The sequence below is a fragment of the Balaenoptera physalus genome (genome assembly GCF_965194825.1).
Source record: "Balaenoptera physalus genome assembly, chromosome: X".
In the NCBI taxonomy this organism is placed as follows: Eukaryota; Metazoa; Chordata; class Mammalia; order Artiodactyla; family Balaenopteridae; genus Balaenoptera; species Balaenoptera physalus.
In genome coordinates this window covers 42,410,057-42,429,204 of record NC_138903.1, presented here as the reverse complement: position 1 = coordinate 42,429,204, position 19,148 = coordinate 42,410,057, and the positions used below count along the sequence as shown (strand labels likewise).

General features: G+C 54.1%; 2 protein-coding genes across 23 annotated transcripts in view; both read right to left on the bottom strand.

The window, feature by feature from the left end:
* USP11 (ubiquitin specific peptidase 11) overlaps nt 1-2,509 on the bottom strand; it is a 62,117-nt gene extending 59,608 nt beyond the window's left edge. For 7 of the 18 annotated variants that reach the window (XM_082446384.1, XM_082446387.1, XM_082446385.1 and 4 more), the window contains exons 1-2: nt 2,289-2,420; nt 523-969 (exon numbers count right to left, since the gene is read on the bottom strand). Coding sequence is in view for 7 of the 18 variants with exons in the window: in XM_082446392.1 (XP_082302518.1) it covers nt 2,289-2,440 (152 nt within the window). In the remaining 11 variants the exon portion in view is untranslated. Of the gene's footprint in view, nt 1-522; nt 970-2,288 lie in introns of all 18 variants that reach the window. The other 11 variants (XR_014258757.1, XR_014258758.1, XR_014258759.1 and 8 more) reach the window with 6 other exon arrangements.
* A 4,030-nt stretch (nt 2,510-6,539) lies between these two features.
* On the bottom strand, nt 6,540-17,633 carry CDK16 (cyclin dependent kinase 16). Of its 5 annotated transcripts, none has more exons than XM_082446562.1 (16): nt 17,219-17,633; nt 12,096-12,303; nt 11,356-11,489; nt 11,129-11,254; nt 10,984-11,040; nt 10,771-10,885; nt 9,989-10,083; nt 9,828-9,890; nt 9,451-9,574; nt 9,128-9,248; nt 8,920-9,017; nt 8,730-8,835; nt 8,606-8,648; nt 8,330-8,420; nt 6,893-6,970; nt 6,540-6,801 (listed from the first exon to the last, which is right to left on the bottom strand). In XM_082446562.1, the coding sequence occupies exons 1-16, from the start codon at nt 17,228-17,230 to the stop codon at nt 6,764-6,766; spliced, it is 1,509 nt and encodes a 502-aa protein (XP_082302688.1). In that variant the 5' UTR covers nt 17,231-17,633; the 3' UTR covers nt 6,540-6,763. The 5 variants fall into 5 exon arrangements, with proteins under 5 accessions (XP_082302688.1, XP_082302691.1, XP_082302692.1 ...); XM_082446565.1 differs by having other exon boundaries at nt 11,398-11,489; nt 17,219-17,615; XM_082446566.1 differs by lacking the exon at nt 17,219-17,633 and adding an exon at nt 16,778-17,180.
* Nucleotides 17,634-19,148: the final 1,515 nt, after the last annotated feature.

Below are 19,148 nucleotides of genomic sequence, written 5' to 3'. Positions count from 1 at the left end.
GTAAAATTTTACCAATTTCCCCATTCATATCTTTTACAGTAAAAGAGAGAAAATTCATTTTATGAGAAAAAACTGATTTTTAAATAATTTATTTTTTCTGCTCCGGGATCCAACCCAGGATCACACTTTGCATTTAGTTATCATGACTCGTTAAATCCCGTTAATTTCTTCAGTCTGGAACAGTTCTTCATCCTTTGTCTCTCACGACCTTGAAATTTTTGAAGAGCACAGGCCGTTTATTTTTATAGAATGTCCATCAACCTGGGCTACGTAAACGTTTCATATAATCTTTACAGGTCTTACGTATTTCACAACTTAAAAAACGAGATGCAACTCGGCGAGAAATAAAATGAACCCAGGAACAGTACATTTCAAGCACTGGTTAGCAAATCAATTAAACAAGCCGATTTATCAAGATACGCATTGACATTTTAAAAAGCTATTTGTTCCTGATTACAAAAACAAAGCAGTACTAAAACAGAAAACAAATGTAACATCGAAGGCCCCTCCCGTGCCAATCACCTGCACTTTCTCCCGTCCTGGGAAGAAGGGCTCGGCCAGAGGCAAAAACCTCGCCGCGTCACAAACTTTGCTCATTCGCAGGCGCCATTTTCTGCTTCACAAGGCACCACCTCCCCTCTGCAGTCTTTCCTCGGCCCCAGGACACGCCCCTCGGCCTACGTCACAAGCCTCGTTCCCAGGCTCCAGCTCCCTCCATCACGCAGGCTCCGACTACCCCCGCCCCCACAGCCTTTCGGCTCCGATTTCGCTCTTCCGCCTGACGTCACCCGCCTCGCCTCCGTTGTCAGGCGCAGCGGAGCACTGCGGGCCGCCTCCAAATGCTACGTTACGTCGCGCAGACCATGCTGTCCCGCTCTGTTGCTGAGACAGCCTCCTTCCCAGGTTCTTGGTTCCACCACGCGAGCCTGACCCCGCCGCCGTGGCCCTTTCTTCTCAAGACCCGGCCCCCTGAATGTAAATTGATATAGCCACTATGGAGAACAGTATGGAGGTTCCTTAAAAAACTAAAAATAGGGCTTCCCTGGTGGCGCAGCGGTTGAGAATCTGCCTGCCAATGCAGGGAACACGGGTTCGAGCCCTGGTGTGGGAAGATCCCACATGCCGCGGAGCAACTGGGCCCGTGAGCCACAACTACTGAGCCTGCGCGTCTGGAGCCTGTGCTCCACAACAAGAGAGGCCACGATAGTGAGAGGCCTGCGCACCGCGATGAAGAGTGGCCCCCGCTTGCAGCAACTAGAGGAAAGCCCTCGCACAGAAAGGAAGACCCAACACAGCCAAAAATAAATAAAAAACAAAACCAAAAACTAAAAATAGAACTACCATACAACCCAGCAATCCCACTACTGGGCATATACCCAGAGAAAGCCATAATTCAAAAAAGCACATGCACCCCAATGTTCACTGCAGCTCTACTTACAATAGCCAGGACATGGAAGCAACCTAAGTGTCCATAGACAGATGAATGGATAAAGAAGAAGTGGCACATATATACAATGGAATATTACTCAGCCATAAAAAGAAATGAAACTGAGTTATTTGTAGTGAGGTGGATGGACCTAGAGTCTGTCATACAGAGTGAAGTAAGTCGGAAAGAGAAAAACAAATACTGTATGCTAACACATATATATGGAATCTAAAAAACAAACAAACAAAAAGATGGTCATGAAGAACCTAGGGGCAAGATGGCAATAAAGACGCAGACCTACGAGAGAATGGACGGGTAAGCTGGGACGAAGTGAGAGAGTGGCATGGACATATATACACTACCAAACGTAAAATAGGTAGCTAGTGGGAAGCAGCCGAATAGCACAGGGACATCAGCTCTGTGCTTTGTGACCACCTAGAGCGGTGGGATAGGGTGGGTGGGAGGGAGACGCAAGAGGGAGGACATATGGGGATATATGTATACGTATAGCTGATTCACTTTGTTATAAAGCAGAAACTAACACACCATTGAAAGCAATTATACTCCAATGAAGATGTTTAAAAAAAAAAATCCGCCCCCCTGCCTCTCCACAACAAACCGCCTCCGGTTCTCAGGCCGCAAGCTCCACCACACAGGCCCGGCCCCGCCTCTGGGCCACACAGGCCAGGCCCCGCCTCTTTCCCAGACAAGGCACTTCCCCGCCTCTCTTGTCCTCAGTCTCACAGGCCACTCCCCCGCCCCAAGGCACCTCTCCTGCGGACCTTCGCCGCCCCGTCCCCCACCGTCCCCAACGCCCCCATCGTCCCCCCAAGCCGAGGCTCCGTTCGCAGCTCCGCCTCACCAGCTTTCGCCCGCCCGCAGCGGAGGCCCTCGCCCATTCTCGCCGTTCTCGACCTGGCGCCGCTGGCTCTCCAGACCCGGCACCGCTTCACGCTGTGGCTCTCGGTCCTCGGCCGCAGCCGCAGCCGCCGGACTCTCTGCGACCGCCGCCATGGCCTTTCGCCCTCCTCTCACAGTCACCGCAGCTGGGGATAGGTAGAGGCCCCTCAACTGCTACTTCCGGCTTCTGGTCCCGGAAACGGAAACAGAGCCCCCCAAACAGCCGGGGGTCTACTGCCATTTTGAAAAGGGACCCCTCGCTCGGACGCGTCGAGGGGCTAGGCGGGCATCGGACCTTGGGCGGTGATCTCTGTGACGAATAGGCGGGGTAAAGCCTCCAGTTGGAAACTAAAGACAAAGGTGTCTTGTGGGATTCTAACGCCATGTTGAGTCGGGGCAGACGGTTCTGTGGAAGGTGCAGGTAGAGGTCCCCGGCGTGGACGAGGACATGTATTGGGGAGCGCTCAGGGGAACGCAAAGGTTCCAGGTCTTCTCGGTCCCATGCTCTGCTGGGGACCACGGGCCCCTATCCTGGGAGCGGCGTTTTTGCTAGCCTGACCAGAATACCCTTCTTTCATTGCACTACCCTTCCCTTCTCCTCCATCAAAACCTAATGCAAAAGAGGTCACCACTTACAGGGCGCCACCCAGCCCTTCGGGCCTCCTCCCTGCGTGAACTAGATTTATTCTCTTGATAAACGTGTTGAAGGCAAGTCAGCCCCAGGCCAGGTATATTTGTTGGAGTTGCAGTACTAATAATAGTTGGCCCTATTTAGGTGTTTTATTGCACGTAAATAGTAGTCTTAGGCAGCAGATTGCCTATGGGCAACAATGGGGATGCTGAGCACCAGAAACGTTAATTCACTTTGCCCCACCTAGTAAGTAGTGGAGCTGTGGTTCGAACTCAGGAATTCCAGTTCCAGAGTTGGCACCTTAAACCACCAGGCCAGAGATTCTCAAACTGTGGTCCTAGGCTTTCTACCGGTTCAGGAAACCCTTTCAGGGGGTTCACAAAGTCAAAACTATTCACAACAATACTTTTTCATGGTCATTCTCTCTTGCATGTGCAGTGGAATTTTCCAGAGGCTGCATGACATAAGCAAAAGCTCTTTGGATGTCCTCAATTCTTAAGAATATAAAGGGATCCTGAGACCAGAAGTTTGAGAACCAGTCCACTACGCCAGGGTTTTTTCAACTTAGGCACTATTGACATTTCTCTGTTGTAGGAAGCATTGTAGGATGTTTAGCTGCATCCCTGGCCTCTACCCGCTAGCATCCACCAGTTGGCACAACCAAAAGTGTCTCCAGACGCTGCCAGACGTCCTCTGGGGGTGGGGGAGATTATCTCCTGCTGATAACCAGTGCACTAGACTATGCCAGCCTTTTCTCTGCTAGGGCTCCCAGCCCTACATGTTGGTGATAACTAAAATTTCCCTCTTTGGCTCTCTACATCTACCTGCCTATTGGCTGTCCCCACTTGACCATATTACAAACTCCCCAAGACAGGCTCACGATTCTGGGTCTGTTTCAGTGATTTCCTTCACTATCACCACCCATACCCACAGGCAAAAACACACCTTGCCTTTCCACACCTCTAGGCCCAGGCACACACAGGTCCAGAATACCCTTTCCCTGCACAATTTCAAACGCCACTACCACCCATACACATGATCTTATGATTTACCTGTTTTCGGTTAACTTCTGCAGGGCAGGGATTGTATATTACTGTGATTCCAGCCTGCAGCTCAGACCTGGCACAGGTGAGGGGGTCACAACTCAGTTGTGCAAACTTTGAGGGAGGAAAGGGAGCAGCCCTTTCACCTGGGGATCCCCAAAGTGGCATTCGAGTTCAGTCTGGCACATGGCAGATAGCTGCTCTTCAGGCCCAGCTGAAGCTTGGCAGATTCTCTGAATTGCCTCTTATTGCCCCTCTGCAAACTCCCCCTCCCCATTTAATTGGTAGCCCGTCCTTCCTACAATCCAACAAGAGGCCTCCCTCCCTAGGCCTAAACTCGATTTCTCCATTTTCCAGAAACCAACATCTGCCCACACCAAGGACCCTACCACTTCCCAGAGCAGTTGGGTGAATTCTAGTCCGGCCTGGCAATCTTGTCCCCTTTTGCAAGGTCTTCGTTTTCCCCACCTCCCTTGCTGCCAGAGGTGGCCATGTCAACTGATTCTAGCCAAAGGATGGCGTAAGAAGTCTGCTGAGGAACTTGTGGAAGTTTCAGCCCTGTTACAAGGAAGCGGTCAGGTAGGGAGGGTGATGTTTTCCCTGCTTGCTTTCCCGTCTTTGGGGACATGGCAGCCATCATGGAACTATAAGGCCGCAAGCTATCACCAAGGTGCTTACAGGGACACAGTAGAGGTCCATCGGCCACTGCCACCGCTAGACTTCAGTAACCAGTCACTTAAGCTTGCATCTCCTGTAGCATTTGCCTGGCCCTGCCCACCCCACCTCTTCTGCCTGGAAGTCTATCCTAGGCTTTGCCCAAGATGGTGGACAGGGGCTAGAACTTCCAGGACAGAGGAAATCGAAGCCTCGACTTGAGACCAAGTCCCAGGCTGTGTCTCTTGACCTCTAGCCTCTCACAAACCACTGCATTCTTCCCAGGGTAATCTCATACATGTCCATGGTTTCCATTACTTCCTAGACACCAGTAATCTAAACATCCAATTCCATCAATGGCCCTACTCCTGAATTTGATCCATGTATTAAAAGGATTCCCCTATCTACTCAGTGGTTCAAAACCTACCCTCCTCTCATATTCCCTCTCCAACTGGCCTTTCTCATGCTCCCAGCCAGACATGTCTTGGTCATACTGGGCCTCTCTGCCTCACCTCCCCAACTCGTTTTACTGGGCCTTCCAAGTGTCTTTCAAACAAACAGCCTCTCTACACCCACCAGTCTACCCTCTATCTGGCTTCCGCATATTCTCAGGTAAATCTAACTCCTCTCTCCGCTTGATCGTTAGCCTATGCTCTATACAGCCCGCCCTGCCTGCTTCAACTCGATGTTCCACCGTTGCGTTGCAACCCCTCAGATGCCTTTTTCATAGTCCTGAAGCGTCTCTGGCCCACTCCCAGTGCTCTTCTAGACGATGGGGACCAGGTATGAATTCTCCAAGGTCCCAGTACTCACCGTGGGTTGAGCCCACCCCCACAGGGATTTACAATCAGGTTTTTCACTTTAGACTTTTTAATATTTCATACAGCGATTATGGTGCATTCAAGAACCCACCCCTCCCAAACCCCCCTAGGAAGGCCCCTGCCCTCCCACCCCATTTGAGGGCCCCAGGGTTTAGAGTGAAGGGGAGGTAACCACCCATCTGGAGACTGACCCCAGAGACTGTCCCTGCCCTGCCTCATCTTCCCCAGGGGTTAGGGGGTAACGCCTGGGCACCCCCCCCATGTGCCCCTCTGTCCCTGCCTGTGCACATATACACACTATGGCTCCTCGCTGAGTTGGTCAGTTCCTGGCAGGGCCCCTACTCAACAGCACCGAGTGGGACGGAGGCAGGAGGGCTGGGCTAGGGAGACCCTGAGAAGGAGGCCCCTGCTATGGGACTGCAGGAGGGAAAGAGTGGGGGCCCCCCACCTCATCCATCTCCCAGAGAGTCTCCAGTAGTCCCCAAGTCCCCCTGCAGCTGGGGATGGCAGGTGGGGGTCGGAAGGCGAGTGGTTGAGGCATGCTTTCCCTTAGCTGACCCCAGGGTCTGGTGATGGTCAGGCTTTTGGATAGGGGTTGTGTCCCTGCCATGGAAAGGCTGGGAGCGGGGCTTCATTGCACAAAATACTGTGGGAGGGCCACACAGTGGGTGGGGCCCAGCCAGCCTGTATACAGAGATATTGCATTTAAAAAATGAAAACCTCATTTAAAATAATTAAAAAACAACAATGAATGAAACAAACAAAAAGAAAAAGGCCCACACAACATGAGGCAGGTGGGGCAGGCAGGAAAGCAGACAGGGGAGCCTCAGACCCAAGGCATCACCGTGTCTTGTCTGAGTCGAGATCCCCAGCCTGGGCTAGCTCCAGACCCCTGGCTTGCCGTGGGGTAGTGGTCCTGCGGCGGGGGGATGGGGGGGGTATGATGGGGAGGGGTATAGGCCTGGCCTCAGTGTGGGAGGCTGGCATGGCCATGCTGTCCGCCGGCAACTACCGAGACAGAAAGAGAGAGACACACACAGACAGACAGACAGACAGACCAGGCGAAGGAGTGATGAGAACTTTGTTAGCACCCAGCAGACAGGCCAATGGGTGGGCCGACAGGCCAATGGTCGGGTGTTCAGACAGGCAGCAAGGGACATGTGGGCAGGCGAGCATGAGTCAGGCAGGTAGGCAGGCAGCAAGCAGGGAGGATGATGCAGTTGGGGGCTGCCCTGTGAGGGGTATGGCATCCCTCCAGCTGCTGCCTGCTGGGGCCTCGGTCTGTGGCTTAGAACTCGGTGTCCACCACTCGGAAAGCTGGCCTGCCTGCAGGGGAAAGCAGAGCAGATGGCTGTTGGTGAGCAAGCAGGTAGGTGGACGGGGCAGGGAAGAGGGTGAGGGCCACACGTACCCTTACCTGAGTCAGGCATTGACGAAGACCGAATGCTGGCCTCCTTTTGTAGCTGGATCTCCTTTAGTGCAAATATGGAAGTAGCTGTGGGTGGAGGAGAGACAGGAGTGGAGCATGACCCATGAGGCCACCTAGGACCACCTCCCATGTGGCCCCATCAGGGAAATTAGAAAAAGTTGCCTTTTCTTTGCGAGCCTTGACTTTCATCCGTCAAATAATCCCACACACAAACCAGCTACAACCAGGGAAAATGGAATACAGACTATTACATGACACCAAGAAATTAACTTTGTCAAGTGCGACAGTGATATTGCGATTACCACCTGTAAAGTCTAGACAATGGATGGTGTTTGGGATTTGATTGAGATTAATCCAATCAAATTTTAGCGTGATAATGGTATTATTGTTATGCTTAAGAAAATATTTCAGAGATACATGCTGAAATTGTTTATAGATGAATGATGTATCTGGGACTTGATTCAAAATAATCAGTGATTATAGATAAAACCAGACTGGCCATGAGTTGATCACTTGTTGGAGTACCTGGGGACTCACCATATTATTTGGTCTAATATATAAATATATCTAACTTTAAAATGTCCATATTAAAAAGTTTTAAAAAGTCAGACATAACGGAACACGCCATGTGACTCCATTTCTGTAGGGTACAAGGACAGGGAAAGCGTATCTATGCTTTAGAAGTCAAACTAGTGGCAACTCTAAGAGGGGATGCCAGGAATAACTGAAGGAGAAAAGAGGGCACTTTAGGGGAGCTTCTCACATCCTATTTCTCAACCTGTATGCCGGTTACACGGGTGTTTAGTTTGTAAAAATTCATTGTGCTATATGCTTATGATCTGTCATTTCTCAGTATCTATTTCACAACATTTACTTTTTTTTTTTTTTTTTATGGCTGTGTTGGGTCTTCGTTTCTGTGTGAGGGCTCTCTCCAGCCGTGGCAAGTGGGGGCCACTCCTCATCGCGGTGCGCGGGCCTCCCACTATTGCGGCCTCTCCCGTTGCGGAGCACAGGCTCCAGACGCGCAGGCTCAGTAATTGTGGCTCACGGGCCTAGTTGCTCCGCGGCATGTGGGATCCTCCCAGACCAGGGCTCGAACCCGTGTCCCCTGCACTGGCAGGCAGACTCTCAACCACTGCGCCACCAGGGAAGCCCCCATTTACTTTTTTTTAAAAGGTAAAGTGATGTTCCATCGGTTTTTACGTACGTTTGAAAATTTCCATGAAAGGTAAAAGGAACTGAAAACTAAAAAACTCTTCTGTAATAAACAACACATCACACACGTGAACAAGGGCATACCCCCCACCCCACCCCACCCCACCCGAGGTGGCAGAGCCAGAGCCCAACACAACCTGCCCAGCTATCTGCAGCAGTCCTCTTCCCCGAAGCCCCCCACCAGCCGGTCCATTCCCCAGCTCCACTCACTGTCAGGAAGTTTGTGGATCCGTTCCCCCAGACTGAGGAAGAATGGGTGTTTCATGGCATCTTCTGCGGAGATCCGATTGCGACCTTCAAACTGAGTGTGTGTGTTGGGATGGGGGAGTATTGACACTTTAAACAAGTAGGCTTCTCTTCTTCCCCGACACTTTAAACAAGTAGGCTTCTCTTCCTCCCCGCCCCAGACCCTGCCCCTGTAGCTCCCTGTTTCCCCACACCTGGAATCCGCTAGGCCCCAAGGCTGGCCCAGGAAGATGGTCTCACCTGCAGCAGCTTGGTGAGGAGGTCAGCCCCGTCGCTGTCAAGTCTACCACAAGGACAAGGGGACCTGTTTTAAACTCAGTTTGGGTACTCTGGTCCCTAACACCCACCCACCCACCAGCCTCACCGGGGTGCATGGCTCAAAAGGGCCTCAGCTCGGTACTTGGGGTAGTTGTATGTCTTGAACTCTTCATTGGACAGGATGCCCGGCCATGTCTCCTCAGTTGGGGTTCCTGGCGGGGAAGTGGAGTTATCCTAAACATCTCACAGGGCCTCCCTGCATGTCCCCACAGCTCCTAGGGCTCATGCCTCCTCACCTAAGATGCGGAAGATGAAGTGCAGCTGTTCCTCCACCGTGGAGCCCGGGAAGAGGGGCCGGCCTGTGGCCATCTCATAGAAGATGCAGCCCACACCCCTGGGCAGGGAGGGCACAGTGAATACGGAGGTAGTTGGCCGGTTGGCTGTTGTGACCAAGCCACCCCCCCTTCACCGCATGGCCCCTGCCACACTTCGACCTGTCCTCACCACATGTCAATCTGAGTGGAGTAGTCTGTGGACCCGAGCAGGATGTCGGGGGGCCGGTACCACAGTGTTACCACCTCATTGGAGTAGGTCTTCGTTGGAATTGACTTGGCCCGGGCCAGGCCTGGTAGGTGGAGAGAAGGGGCAGCTGGGATTGAGGAGGTTGTGGGCAGTCTGGGGGAGAATGCAGTTAGGACTGAGGGCATCCTAAGCAAAGCCTGGAGGGGCTGAAGGGGAGGGACTGAGACTAGGTGGTTGTGGGGAAGGGGGAGGCTGGGAGAGTAAGGCTGGGGGATCACTGGGAAGAAGGCAGAGGCCAGGGGTACCAAAGTCGGCCAGCTTGAGCTCTCCTCTCTCATTGATGAGCAGGTTCTGGGGCTTGAGGTCTCGGTGTAGCACCTTCTGCCGGTGGCAGTAGGCCAGGCCACGGAGCAGCTGGAACAGGAACAGCTGGGGACCCAGGAACGGCAGGCAGAGGTCAAAGAGTATCCAGCAGCCTGACCCCCAGCAGGCACTGCTCCCCCTCCCAAAGACAGGCACTGAGCCCAGAGCCTTGTCTCACAAAAGAGGATAGGGTCCCAATGCCCTCCAAGGGCTCCCAGCAAAAAAGCCAAACGGGAAAAGTCTGTTTCTGGGAGATTTGTGGGATGGAGTGGGTGAGTGGGGGGCCCCCTTGTGCCCCTGCTTCCTGCCCCACACCCACTTTCACGTTGTGCATGTTGATGACGTTCCCACAGTCATCCAGGTACTGCTTCAGGTCCTTGTCCTGAGGAAAAAAGAGCAGGTAGAGGAAAGAGGGTCACATCCTGTGGCTCCTGGCCATCTCCCCACCTCCCCCCGGGACCCACTGCCACCCAACCTTACCAGGTACTCAAAGACAAGGGTGAGGGACTTCTCTGTGTGAATGATGTCGTGTAGCGTGACGATGTTGGCGTGTTTGAGGTCCTTGAGCAGGGACACTGCAGGAAGCAGGGGGGTGGGACAGGGGAAGAGTCAGGGCCCACCCTCAGAACAGAGGCAAGGAAGAGGACTAGACCGGGTCGAGCCCAGGTGGCTTGGGGTGGTGGCTCACAGCCACCGGCTCTAACCCACCTGATACCAGGAAGAAGGTGTGTCCCCAAGTTCCAGATGTGGAAACTAAGGCTCAGAGAAGAGCACAGAGCAAGAACCTGGGACTGCAGCCCCAGGCTTATGTGACACTAGATTTTCACAACCAGTTTTTGGTTTCTGGAAAGCGCCCTTGCTCCAATCCTCAGTACACAGACCTGCAGCTTCGTGTGAAAATGAGTTTGCACACTCAATTACTATGCAATTCAGATTCATTCCATGTGAAATTCTGACTAGAAACTATTGTGTCAAGTAAACTGGTGAGCACTTTCAGGGATATTCTCAGAACCAAAGCAAGCACCCTGCTTTACAATTCACCTGCCTCTTCTCCACACAGGAAGATTCCTGGTTACCCTGATTTATTATCTGGATATGTGGGTGATGGGCACTTTCTCATGAAGCCCAGAACATCAGGAGGGAAGTCCCAGAACCCCTAGTCCCTGTCCTCACTATGGGTATGTGTGTGCGTGTGTGTGCGTGCACGCGCACACCATGGGGAGAGCCCGGGAAGCCTGGGGCAGATGGGATGGGGCCTGTACCTTCTCGGATGGCGGTGCAGGGTGCCCCCTCTTCGTGTTCCAGTCTGATCTCCTTGAGTGCCACGAGGTTGTCTGTGAGCTTGCTTTTGCCTTTGTAGACGGTGGCATAGGTACCCTGGAATGTGAGAAAGAGTGACAGGAGACGAGCTATGAAGCTGCAGGGAGTTCCCACTGACCCCCAGCCCTACCATGGGCCTCCTGGCTGTCTCTCACCTCTCCCAGCTTGTCCAGCTTGATGTAGGTCTCCAGTTTCCCAAAGCCAATCTCAGACTGTGGGGCAAAGGAGGCAGGCTGAAGTAAGCTCAGGGGAAGGGACTGGGAGGAGGAAGAGGAGGAGACAGGAAGAGAAGATGCTCACCAGGCTGACACGGCGGAGGCGGCGGCTGAGGGGCTTGTCGAAGATGGGGCTATTGAGGGTCAGCTTCTCAAGGTAGCCCTCGGGCAGCCGGATGTCGGCTGGTAGTGATAGGCGCTTGTTGATGTCCTAGCAGGCAAGATGGGGGAGAAACAGGACCATGAGCTCCAACACCCCAGGTCCGACCCTCTTTTCCAGCCCCGCCACTGCCCGGACAGGGGGTTCAGCACCTCAGTGGAGATCTTGCGTGGGGGATGGTTGCGCATGCGCACCCTCACTGGTGACTGCACCTCATCCGAGGACGTGGCTGAAGCCTGGTCACTTTCCCCGTCAGACCCCATCTTCAAGTCCTCATGTACAATCTCTGGTAGTGGGGACAGGGGGAGGGCAGGCCGGGTGGGCTCAAAAGCCCCAGGACAAATCCGCCCACCCTCCCGTAACACATTCCCTCATCACACACGTATGCACATGGCCCCCAGAGCAGCCTGGAGTCCCTCAGGGAGAGGGTGGGAAGGCCCAGGGAGGTTCACACAGGTCAAGACAGGTTGAACTGGGAGGGCAATAGTCACCTAGTGGAGCACCCCGCGTCAGCGGCGAGCTGAAACTGCGGCTGGCCCAGAGCCAGTGGGCAGGCAGCAGCAGAAGTAGCCAAATGCCCTGGGAAGGCAGGCCTAGGGCAGGCAGGTGCCAGGAGGCCTGAGGGGGCCGTCACAGAGCGCAGGAGAAGGGCAGAGGGAGGCTTGGGGCAGCTGTGGCAGGCGGGGCACCCTTCCTCCCCGCTGAGGCCTGGGCACAAAGCCAAGGAAAGGGACATAGATGGACAATAGAGAGAGGGTGTTGAGAGAGGATGGCAGAGATGAGGGAGAAAATGGAGAAAGGAAAATGAAAATAACGCAAGTTTAAGAGGAACTCGGTTGGAAGGCAGCACCCCTGGGACCAGTCTGGGAGTGGGAATGGTCAGTGGACCCACCTGGTGCAGAGCTGAGTGGGCCCCGTCCAGAGCGAGGTTCCCCAGGGGCAGCATGTGTGGGGCCCTCTCCAAGGTCACTGCCGCCGCCACCACCACTCTCATCCAGGCCTATCTGTTCAGGGGCACCATTGGTCTTATCTACACCTCGGCCCCCTCGGAGTGTCATTGACAGCTGCCGTTTGATCTTCTTCATCCGATCCATGGCGACCTGCGCAGGGGGTATGGATGCGAATGGGTCCCACATTAGCATCTGCCTGACACCCATGGGCCCCCTAAAACCCATGACAACCCAGTGAGGTGCACTAACATGAACCTGTGTCAGTGCCCACCCAACCACTGTGGAGTCCTGGGACCACTCAGGATTCCTGGAAACCTGGCATGGATGGAGACCCTTGTCAGTGCCTGCCACCTACGATGACCAGCCCCAGGGCACCCTGCTCCTAAGGAGCCCACCTGGGTACTGAGGCTTGGGTGGCTGGCTGAGGGAAAGGGCCCAACTGGTGGCGTGTTGGCTTCTATGGGGGTACCCTCACTGTGGGAGCAGAGGGCTCCACAGCAGGCATTCTCGGGTGCAGCAGCACTGATGGACCCAGCCACTGGTGTGGCGGGGGGCTCGCCCAGGACGCCGGATCCACTGACACGGCCCCGGGCACGCCCACAGAATGGCATGTTCCACTGGCACCAGCCCACATCACCCCCAACTGCCAAGGTGGAACGCTCCCCGTGACCACAAGGACCCTCCCGCCTCCCTCAGCAGCCATGGTCAAGGTGGCTAGAGGACTACCCCACTGGGCTACCCAGGTGAGGGGTGCAGGGAGAGTCCTGCCCAGACCCAACCACTGGGTGGGGTTGTGAAGGGATCTGAGTCTACCAGCTGTCCTGAGAGCTGCTGGAAAGGTTCCATCAGGTTGAACCCAGATTTTACCAGATTTTTACAAGCCAAGTCACATTTCTCCTCTACTTGAGAACGTACCACATGTCCCTTATCACCCCAAATAAACGTCTCAGTCCTTAATGTGGCCCACAAGGCCCCCATTCACACCATTACCTCTCTGGCCTCACCGCCCCCTCGTTGCTAGTTGCTGTTCTGCAACCGCACCCAAAAGCCCCACCTCAGGGCCTTTGCAGTGGCTGTTCCTGGTACTTAGAAGACCCTTCCCCTAGATTTCAAAATAGCTCACTCCCTCATCCCCTTCAGGCCATTGCTCAAATATGACCTTTTTCACAGATAACCATGAATAACCCTATTTAAAATTGCAACCATTCTGAGCCCCCTCACCTTGCCAATTACCCCCCCAGCACTTATCACCTCCTCAGAAATGACACCATCTAGTTATTGGTTTCTTTATTCTTTACCGTCTGTCTCCTCACCACCATAACTAGAAGATCAGCTCCGCCAGGGTAGATTTATGTCTGTTTAGGTCACAGCTGTATCCTGAGGACCTGGAACAGTGACTGACACAGAGTAGATGCTCAAAAAGTGCTTATAGCAGAAATTAATGAAGCAGGGGGCTAAGGGCCTAGGACCAACATCTGTCAGGGTGAGCAGGGTGAGTCCCTGCTACTCATGAACAACCCCAGACAAGGTGGCCCAGGGACACTGGTTATCAGCAAGAAGATGGGGCTGCTAGAGGGAACGGGGCCACCAAAAGGCTTAGGCCGGCCTTCTTCTGCTTCCTCCTGGGCTCTGGGCCAGCAAGGAGGGGGAAAGACCTGGCCCAGGAACCATCTGGACTCACAGCAGGGCCTAAGATGGCCCTGGGCCCAAGGGAAGTGGAGCTAGATAGGAGGTTGAGGATGAGGCTGGGGCTGGATTCGAAAGAGAGAAGTGGGTCATCTGTTACCTTTAATTCAGGTGCCTACCCTAGCGGTCCCCATACCCCACTTCTGCCTGCCTGAGCTCATCACCCCCAGAAGGGGTAGAGGGGCCAGCCTAGCAGAAAGACCCAGTAAAGAGGATGAAGTCCATCCAAAGAACCCAAGATAACAATAACAAAAAAAATCCTGACCCAGGAGGCTGAACACTGGACCTGAGGCTGAGGAAGATGAAGCATGGCCAGCCCCCAAAGACTGTTTTCCATACGTCCATATGGCATGGATACCCAGCCGCTTTGCCTGTTGTGGCAGGGAATGGGGGAGCTGGGGGGACTGTAAGTAGGGCTGAACGGAGGATGAGGAAGGAACCCGAAGGAGCCATGGGTCCATGACCTCTAAGTGGTAACCCCAAGGGCTGGACATATTCCAGAGTTCAGTTTTGGGGGGATTTTAGGAAGATAGGGTACAAAATCTGTGTATCATGCAACGCCCCCAGCAGGGGGACCCTGGACAAGGCCCTGTGAACAGAGACACTTGAACATTAATCTGCAGTAAAACTTTTAAATATCATTTCAGTTTTCTGAGATTTTTAGGTTTTAGAATACTGAAGGAGCAAGAAACTGGATACACAACCCCACTCAGAAAAGGGCACATGTCCGTCTTGACCCCCTGAGGGGATGCTTCCATCCTCAGAATACTTCCACACCCAAGAATACTCACCACCTCACATCACACCAACCACTGAGGACACAGTCATCACACTCTACTAACTCCCACAGGAACATACCATCCTCATTCTGTTCAGGCACATCTCATAAGCACACACTGGACTCTCACAGTGTCCTGCTTCCTTCAGTACACACTGGACCCTCAAGAAGGCTTCTCTGCATTGTAACTGCCAGCGGCACCGCAATTTCCCTATTTATCTCTAACCCCCATCAGCACACAAAGCCTCAACAGAGCACTAAGCTCTGTTAGCACACCACTGGCCCCTCTAAATTAACTCTTAGCACCACATGCTGCCTGTTATCTTCTCCACAGCACTCACTGTTCCCCCAACATGATTCCGACCCCTATTAACATGCACTTGGGACCCTCTACAGCAGTAGAGGGTAACCCACATTAGCACTCACTGGACCTTCACACTACCCTGAATCCCATGAACACAAAGTGAATCTTGCAGATCCCTGACCTGGTTTTGCCCACACGCAGATCCCTCCACAGCTATGATCATCACTAACACATATTCTGGTCCTCCCACTACCCTGTCCCGCCATATCCCATCAGCACAGGCTGGACCTTCACTTCACCCTGACCCCTATTAGCACACACCGGGCCTCACAGTGCCTCCCCATTACCACACCCTGAACCTGTACTCAGCCCTAGTCCCCAGGGACACACAAACACGCTGTTCTATAATGGCCTGACCCTCATTAGCGCACACAGATCTTCATTCAGCCCAGAACCCCATTAACACACTTCACCTCTCCATGGCGCTAATCCACTTTAGCACACCTAGACCGTCACACGTTCCTGTCCTTCATTTCTCTTTGCTTCAACTCCTCCACAGCTATAACCCCTGTCGGTTGACAACTGGATCCCTTCACAGCCCTGATCTTCCTTATTGTACACAAGATCCCCTCCACAGCTCTACCCTCCATTAGCATTCCTGGAACCTCAACGCACCTCAGTCCCCCAAGAACACACTGTCTTCACAATGTTCAGACGCTCATTAGTATATTCCAGACCTCATACTGCTCTGATTCTCCCCCCACTGGCACACATTTAAGCGCCTCCATGCCTCTAAATCCACATTAGTAGTCACTAGAACTTCATATATTACCCTGCTCCTTCTTAGGGTGTCCTAGAGTCTCACATCCCTTGACCTCATGGACCCACACACACTGATCTCACACCATCTTGATGCTTAATACACTGAACCTCTTACAGTGCTTAGATACTTCCCTCACCACCAACCCCCCAACCCCCACACACATATATCCACAACTCTGATACCCATTAGCACAGGCTCAGGTCTTCCACTACTCTGCCCCCATTAGCACAGGCTCAGGTCTTCCACTACTCTGCCCCCATTAGCACATACTGGGCCTCATACTACCCAGACCTTTATTACCATATGCACATACCCTCGAGAGCTATGACCCCCATTAGTACCCTCTCAACACTGGAGTTCTTCCACTACCCTGTCCTCCATGAGCACACTCTGGACCCTCACACCCCGCAGTCCGTCATGGACAAATACACAATATTAACACCATCCTGACCCCCCCCCCCTTACCACACACAGGGCCTCAGAACCCCGATCCTACTGGCACACCTTCTGGTACCTCTACCACCTTATCCCCCGAGTAACACACACGGGGCTTTTCTACAGCTATAACCCCATCTGCATATCTCAGCACTCCTCCGACGTCCTCTCCCTTGTTATACATCCTCAGGTCCCTCCATCGCCCTGCACCGCCCCTCCGTTAGCACACACTGGGCCTCAAAACCTTACACAGCGGTAAGACTTATTACCACATGCTCCGACCCCTCCACAGCTCAGGCCCCCGTTAGCAAACCTCGAGTCTTTCACCACTCTGCCACCCATTTACACACCCTCTGGTCCTTCGATTACCCTGCTCCCCATTAGCACCCACAGTACTTCCCATCCCCAGCTCCCAGACCAGGCCCAGGGCGGGGCCAAGGTCAGGGAGGCCCCAAATGACCCCCGGCCCGGCGCATTCTGGGAAACTCGCTGGGGGAGGGGACACATGCCAGCAGTGCAGCCCGGCAACGCCCGGGGTCTGGGTTGGTTCTGTAGGAGGAAGGGCAGCCCCCACCCCACGCCTCGTGGACGCGCTCACCGGCGGGGGCGCGCGAGCAACCTCAACGCCGCGGGGCCGGCGCGGCGGCGCCTGGGGCGGCGGCCCGGGCTGAGGCCGCGCGACCTCCTTCTCCTCCTGTTCGCCGCAGGCGCCCGTCCCAGTAGTCTTCGGCCATGGCTGCTGGGCCCGGGCCGCCGCCGGCTGAGGAGGAGGAGGCGGCGGCGGCGGCGGTGGCTGAGGCGGAGGCGGCGTCCCGCTTAGCCGGCCATGAGCTTGGCCGCTGCGGGCGATGCCCCTGGGCTCGCTGGCGCCGGCTAGAATCCGAGAGCTCACGGCGGCTCGCGGTTCAGAGCCGACTGCTCGCGGAGACGCGGCGGATCCCAGAGCCGAACAGCCAACGGCCCAGCCGCTGCGCGCGCCGCGCTCCGCGCATGCGCACGCACGCGCTGGAAAGGGTGAAGTGGGAAGGAGGGGACTCACCTCGGACTGCATGTACCAAAAGACCCGTCCGCAGCGGGAGGGGGCGCGGCCATTGCGCGCCCACTGGGGAATGTGGTGCCGGCCCTGGAATGGTGCCCGGGGGGAAGTGTAGAGGTTGTTTAGTACTCAGTTCCGATCTTGCTAGAAGTTTGCTAACGCTGAAGTGGGCAGCAGCCAGTGACCAGCGTGCCGGTCACCACTCGGTCCCCCTACTCCGTCTCACTTGGTACATCCCCATGATAGCAAACGGGACTTTTGGAAGGAGGAAAAAGATGAGGCAGTCAGTCCTAGTCCCTTGAGGTGCCTCCGGAGGCAGGGACTTTAAAGGTTCGCGAGAAGATGACTTTTCTAGGAGAAGCGGCCTGGAGAATCACTGGCCTCTACCACCTTAGATAGGACAGAGTCTAGCCCCGCCCAGCTGCTCCTCCCCGACCGCGAGCTCTTTCCCACTGTGAATGTGTGCGGCCCCGCCCTTTGAGTTTGTCGCCCATCCAATCGGATTTGCTCCCTGGGGTGAGGCAGAGCAAGAATAAAGGGCGTGGCCTGGCTGGAGAGGCGTGATTTCGCGGTCCCGGCCACGCCTCTGCCAGGTTTTCATTGGTTTCACCGTCGAGGGGGCGGGGCCTCCTTTTTGTTCTCTTACAATGGGTCGAATGCCTCGCAAGGTGATTGGTCAAAAGATCGTTCAATCGAATTTCGTCTCGCCTTTAACCCCTCCCATCTCCATCAGCGAAGCTCACGGGGTGGAGCCTAGGCTGAAGGGAAAGACGGACCTTTACAGGGGCGAGTGCATTACTACGCATGCTTGGGACTTTGGGTTGGAAGGGGTGCTCTTTTCCGCCTCACGCGAGGATTTGCACCCTAAATTGGGTTTTACTGCCACCTCTCAACTACCTCTTCTGGCCCGCCGGAGCCCCGCCCATGGTTCCCCCTGCCCCACCTCCTGGGCTCTCCGGTTTTCATTTTATTTATTGGGCGCCTGTTGTGTGTCAAGCACTGACAAACCGACCTAATCCCTCACCCGTCTCTGCCTGCAAAACTCCTACACTATCACCAAGCCCAGTTTAAATGGCAGCAGACTCCGTCCGGCAAGCCATCTGGAACATCTTTACACGGCACCCCAGTCCAAAGACAGCTTCCCCACCTCTTCTGGGCTTCCCCTTATGGTACCCTTGGTCATACCAGTTCATATTAACGAGGATTTACCGGAGCATGTCGGGAGTGGAAATATTTGACAAAGACAAGAGTCCACCTCGTCATAGATGATCGCGTCCATCACTTCCCAAAGCTCATCTCTTAGCCTTCTCACTCGGCTCCAGTCGTACTAGTATCCCAGCTGTTCCTGAATAAAGCAGGCACAGTCCAGCCTCAGGGACTTTGCACTTGCTGTTCCCTTTGCCTGGAATGCTCTTTCCCCAGATATCCACTTGCCTCATCTTTTTCCAAGTCCTTGTTTCAATGTCACCTTCTTCATGAAGCCTTCCCTGACTCCCCTATTTAAAAATGCCTACCTGCACCCCCCCCCATCATTCCCCAGACCTGGCTTTACAGATCTTCTGAACTGCACTGATCAACTTCTAACATACAATTTACTTACTATGTTTATTGTCTATTCTGGGTCTTGCCCTAGCAAAACGTAAGTATGCGCACACGCGCATGCACACACACACACACAACCCACCCCAGGACAGGGATCTTTTTTATCTGTTGCTGTCTCCAACACCTACAATAGAGCCTGACACACAGTAAGCAGTCAACAAATGTTTGTTGAATGCCTGATGGTAAATAGTTCTAGGCAGAAACAAGAGGAAGCAACCTTGTTCCACTCTGTCCTTTGTGCCTGCTGTGTGCAGGGGGCTCAGTGCAGTGACCCAACCCTTGCCCACTGAGCCCTGGTGTTATAATGGTAGACAAAAATGATAGAGAAGTA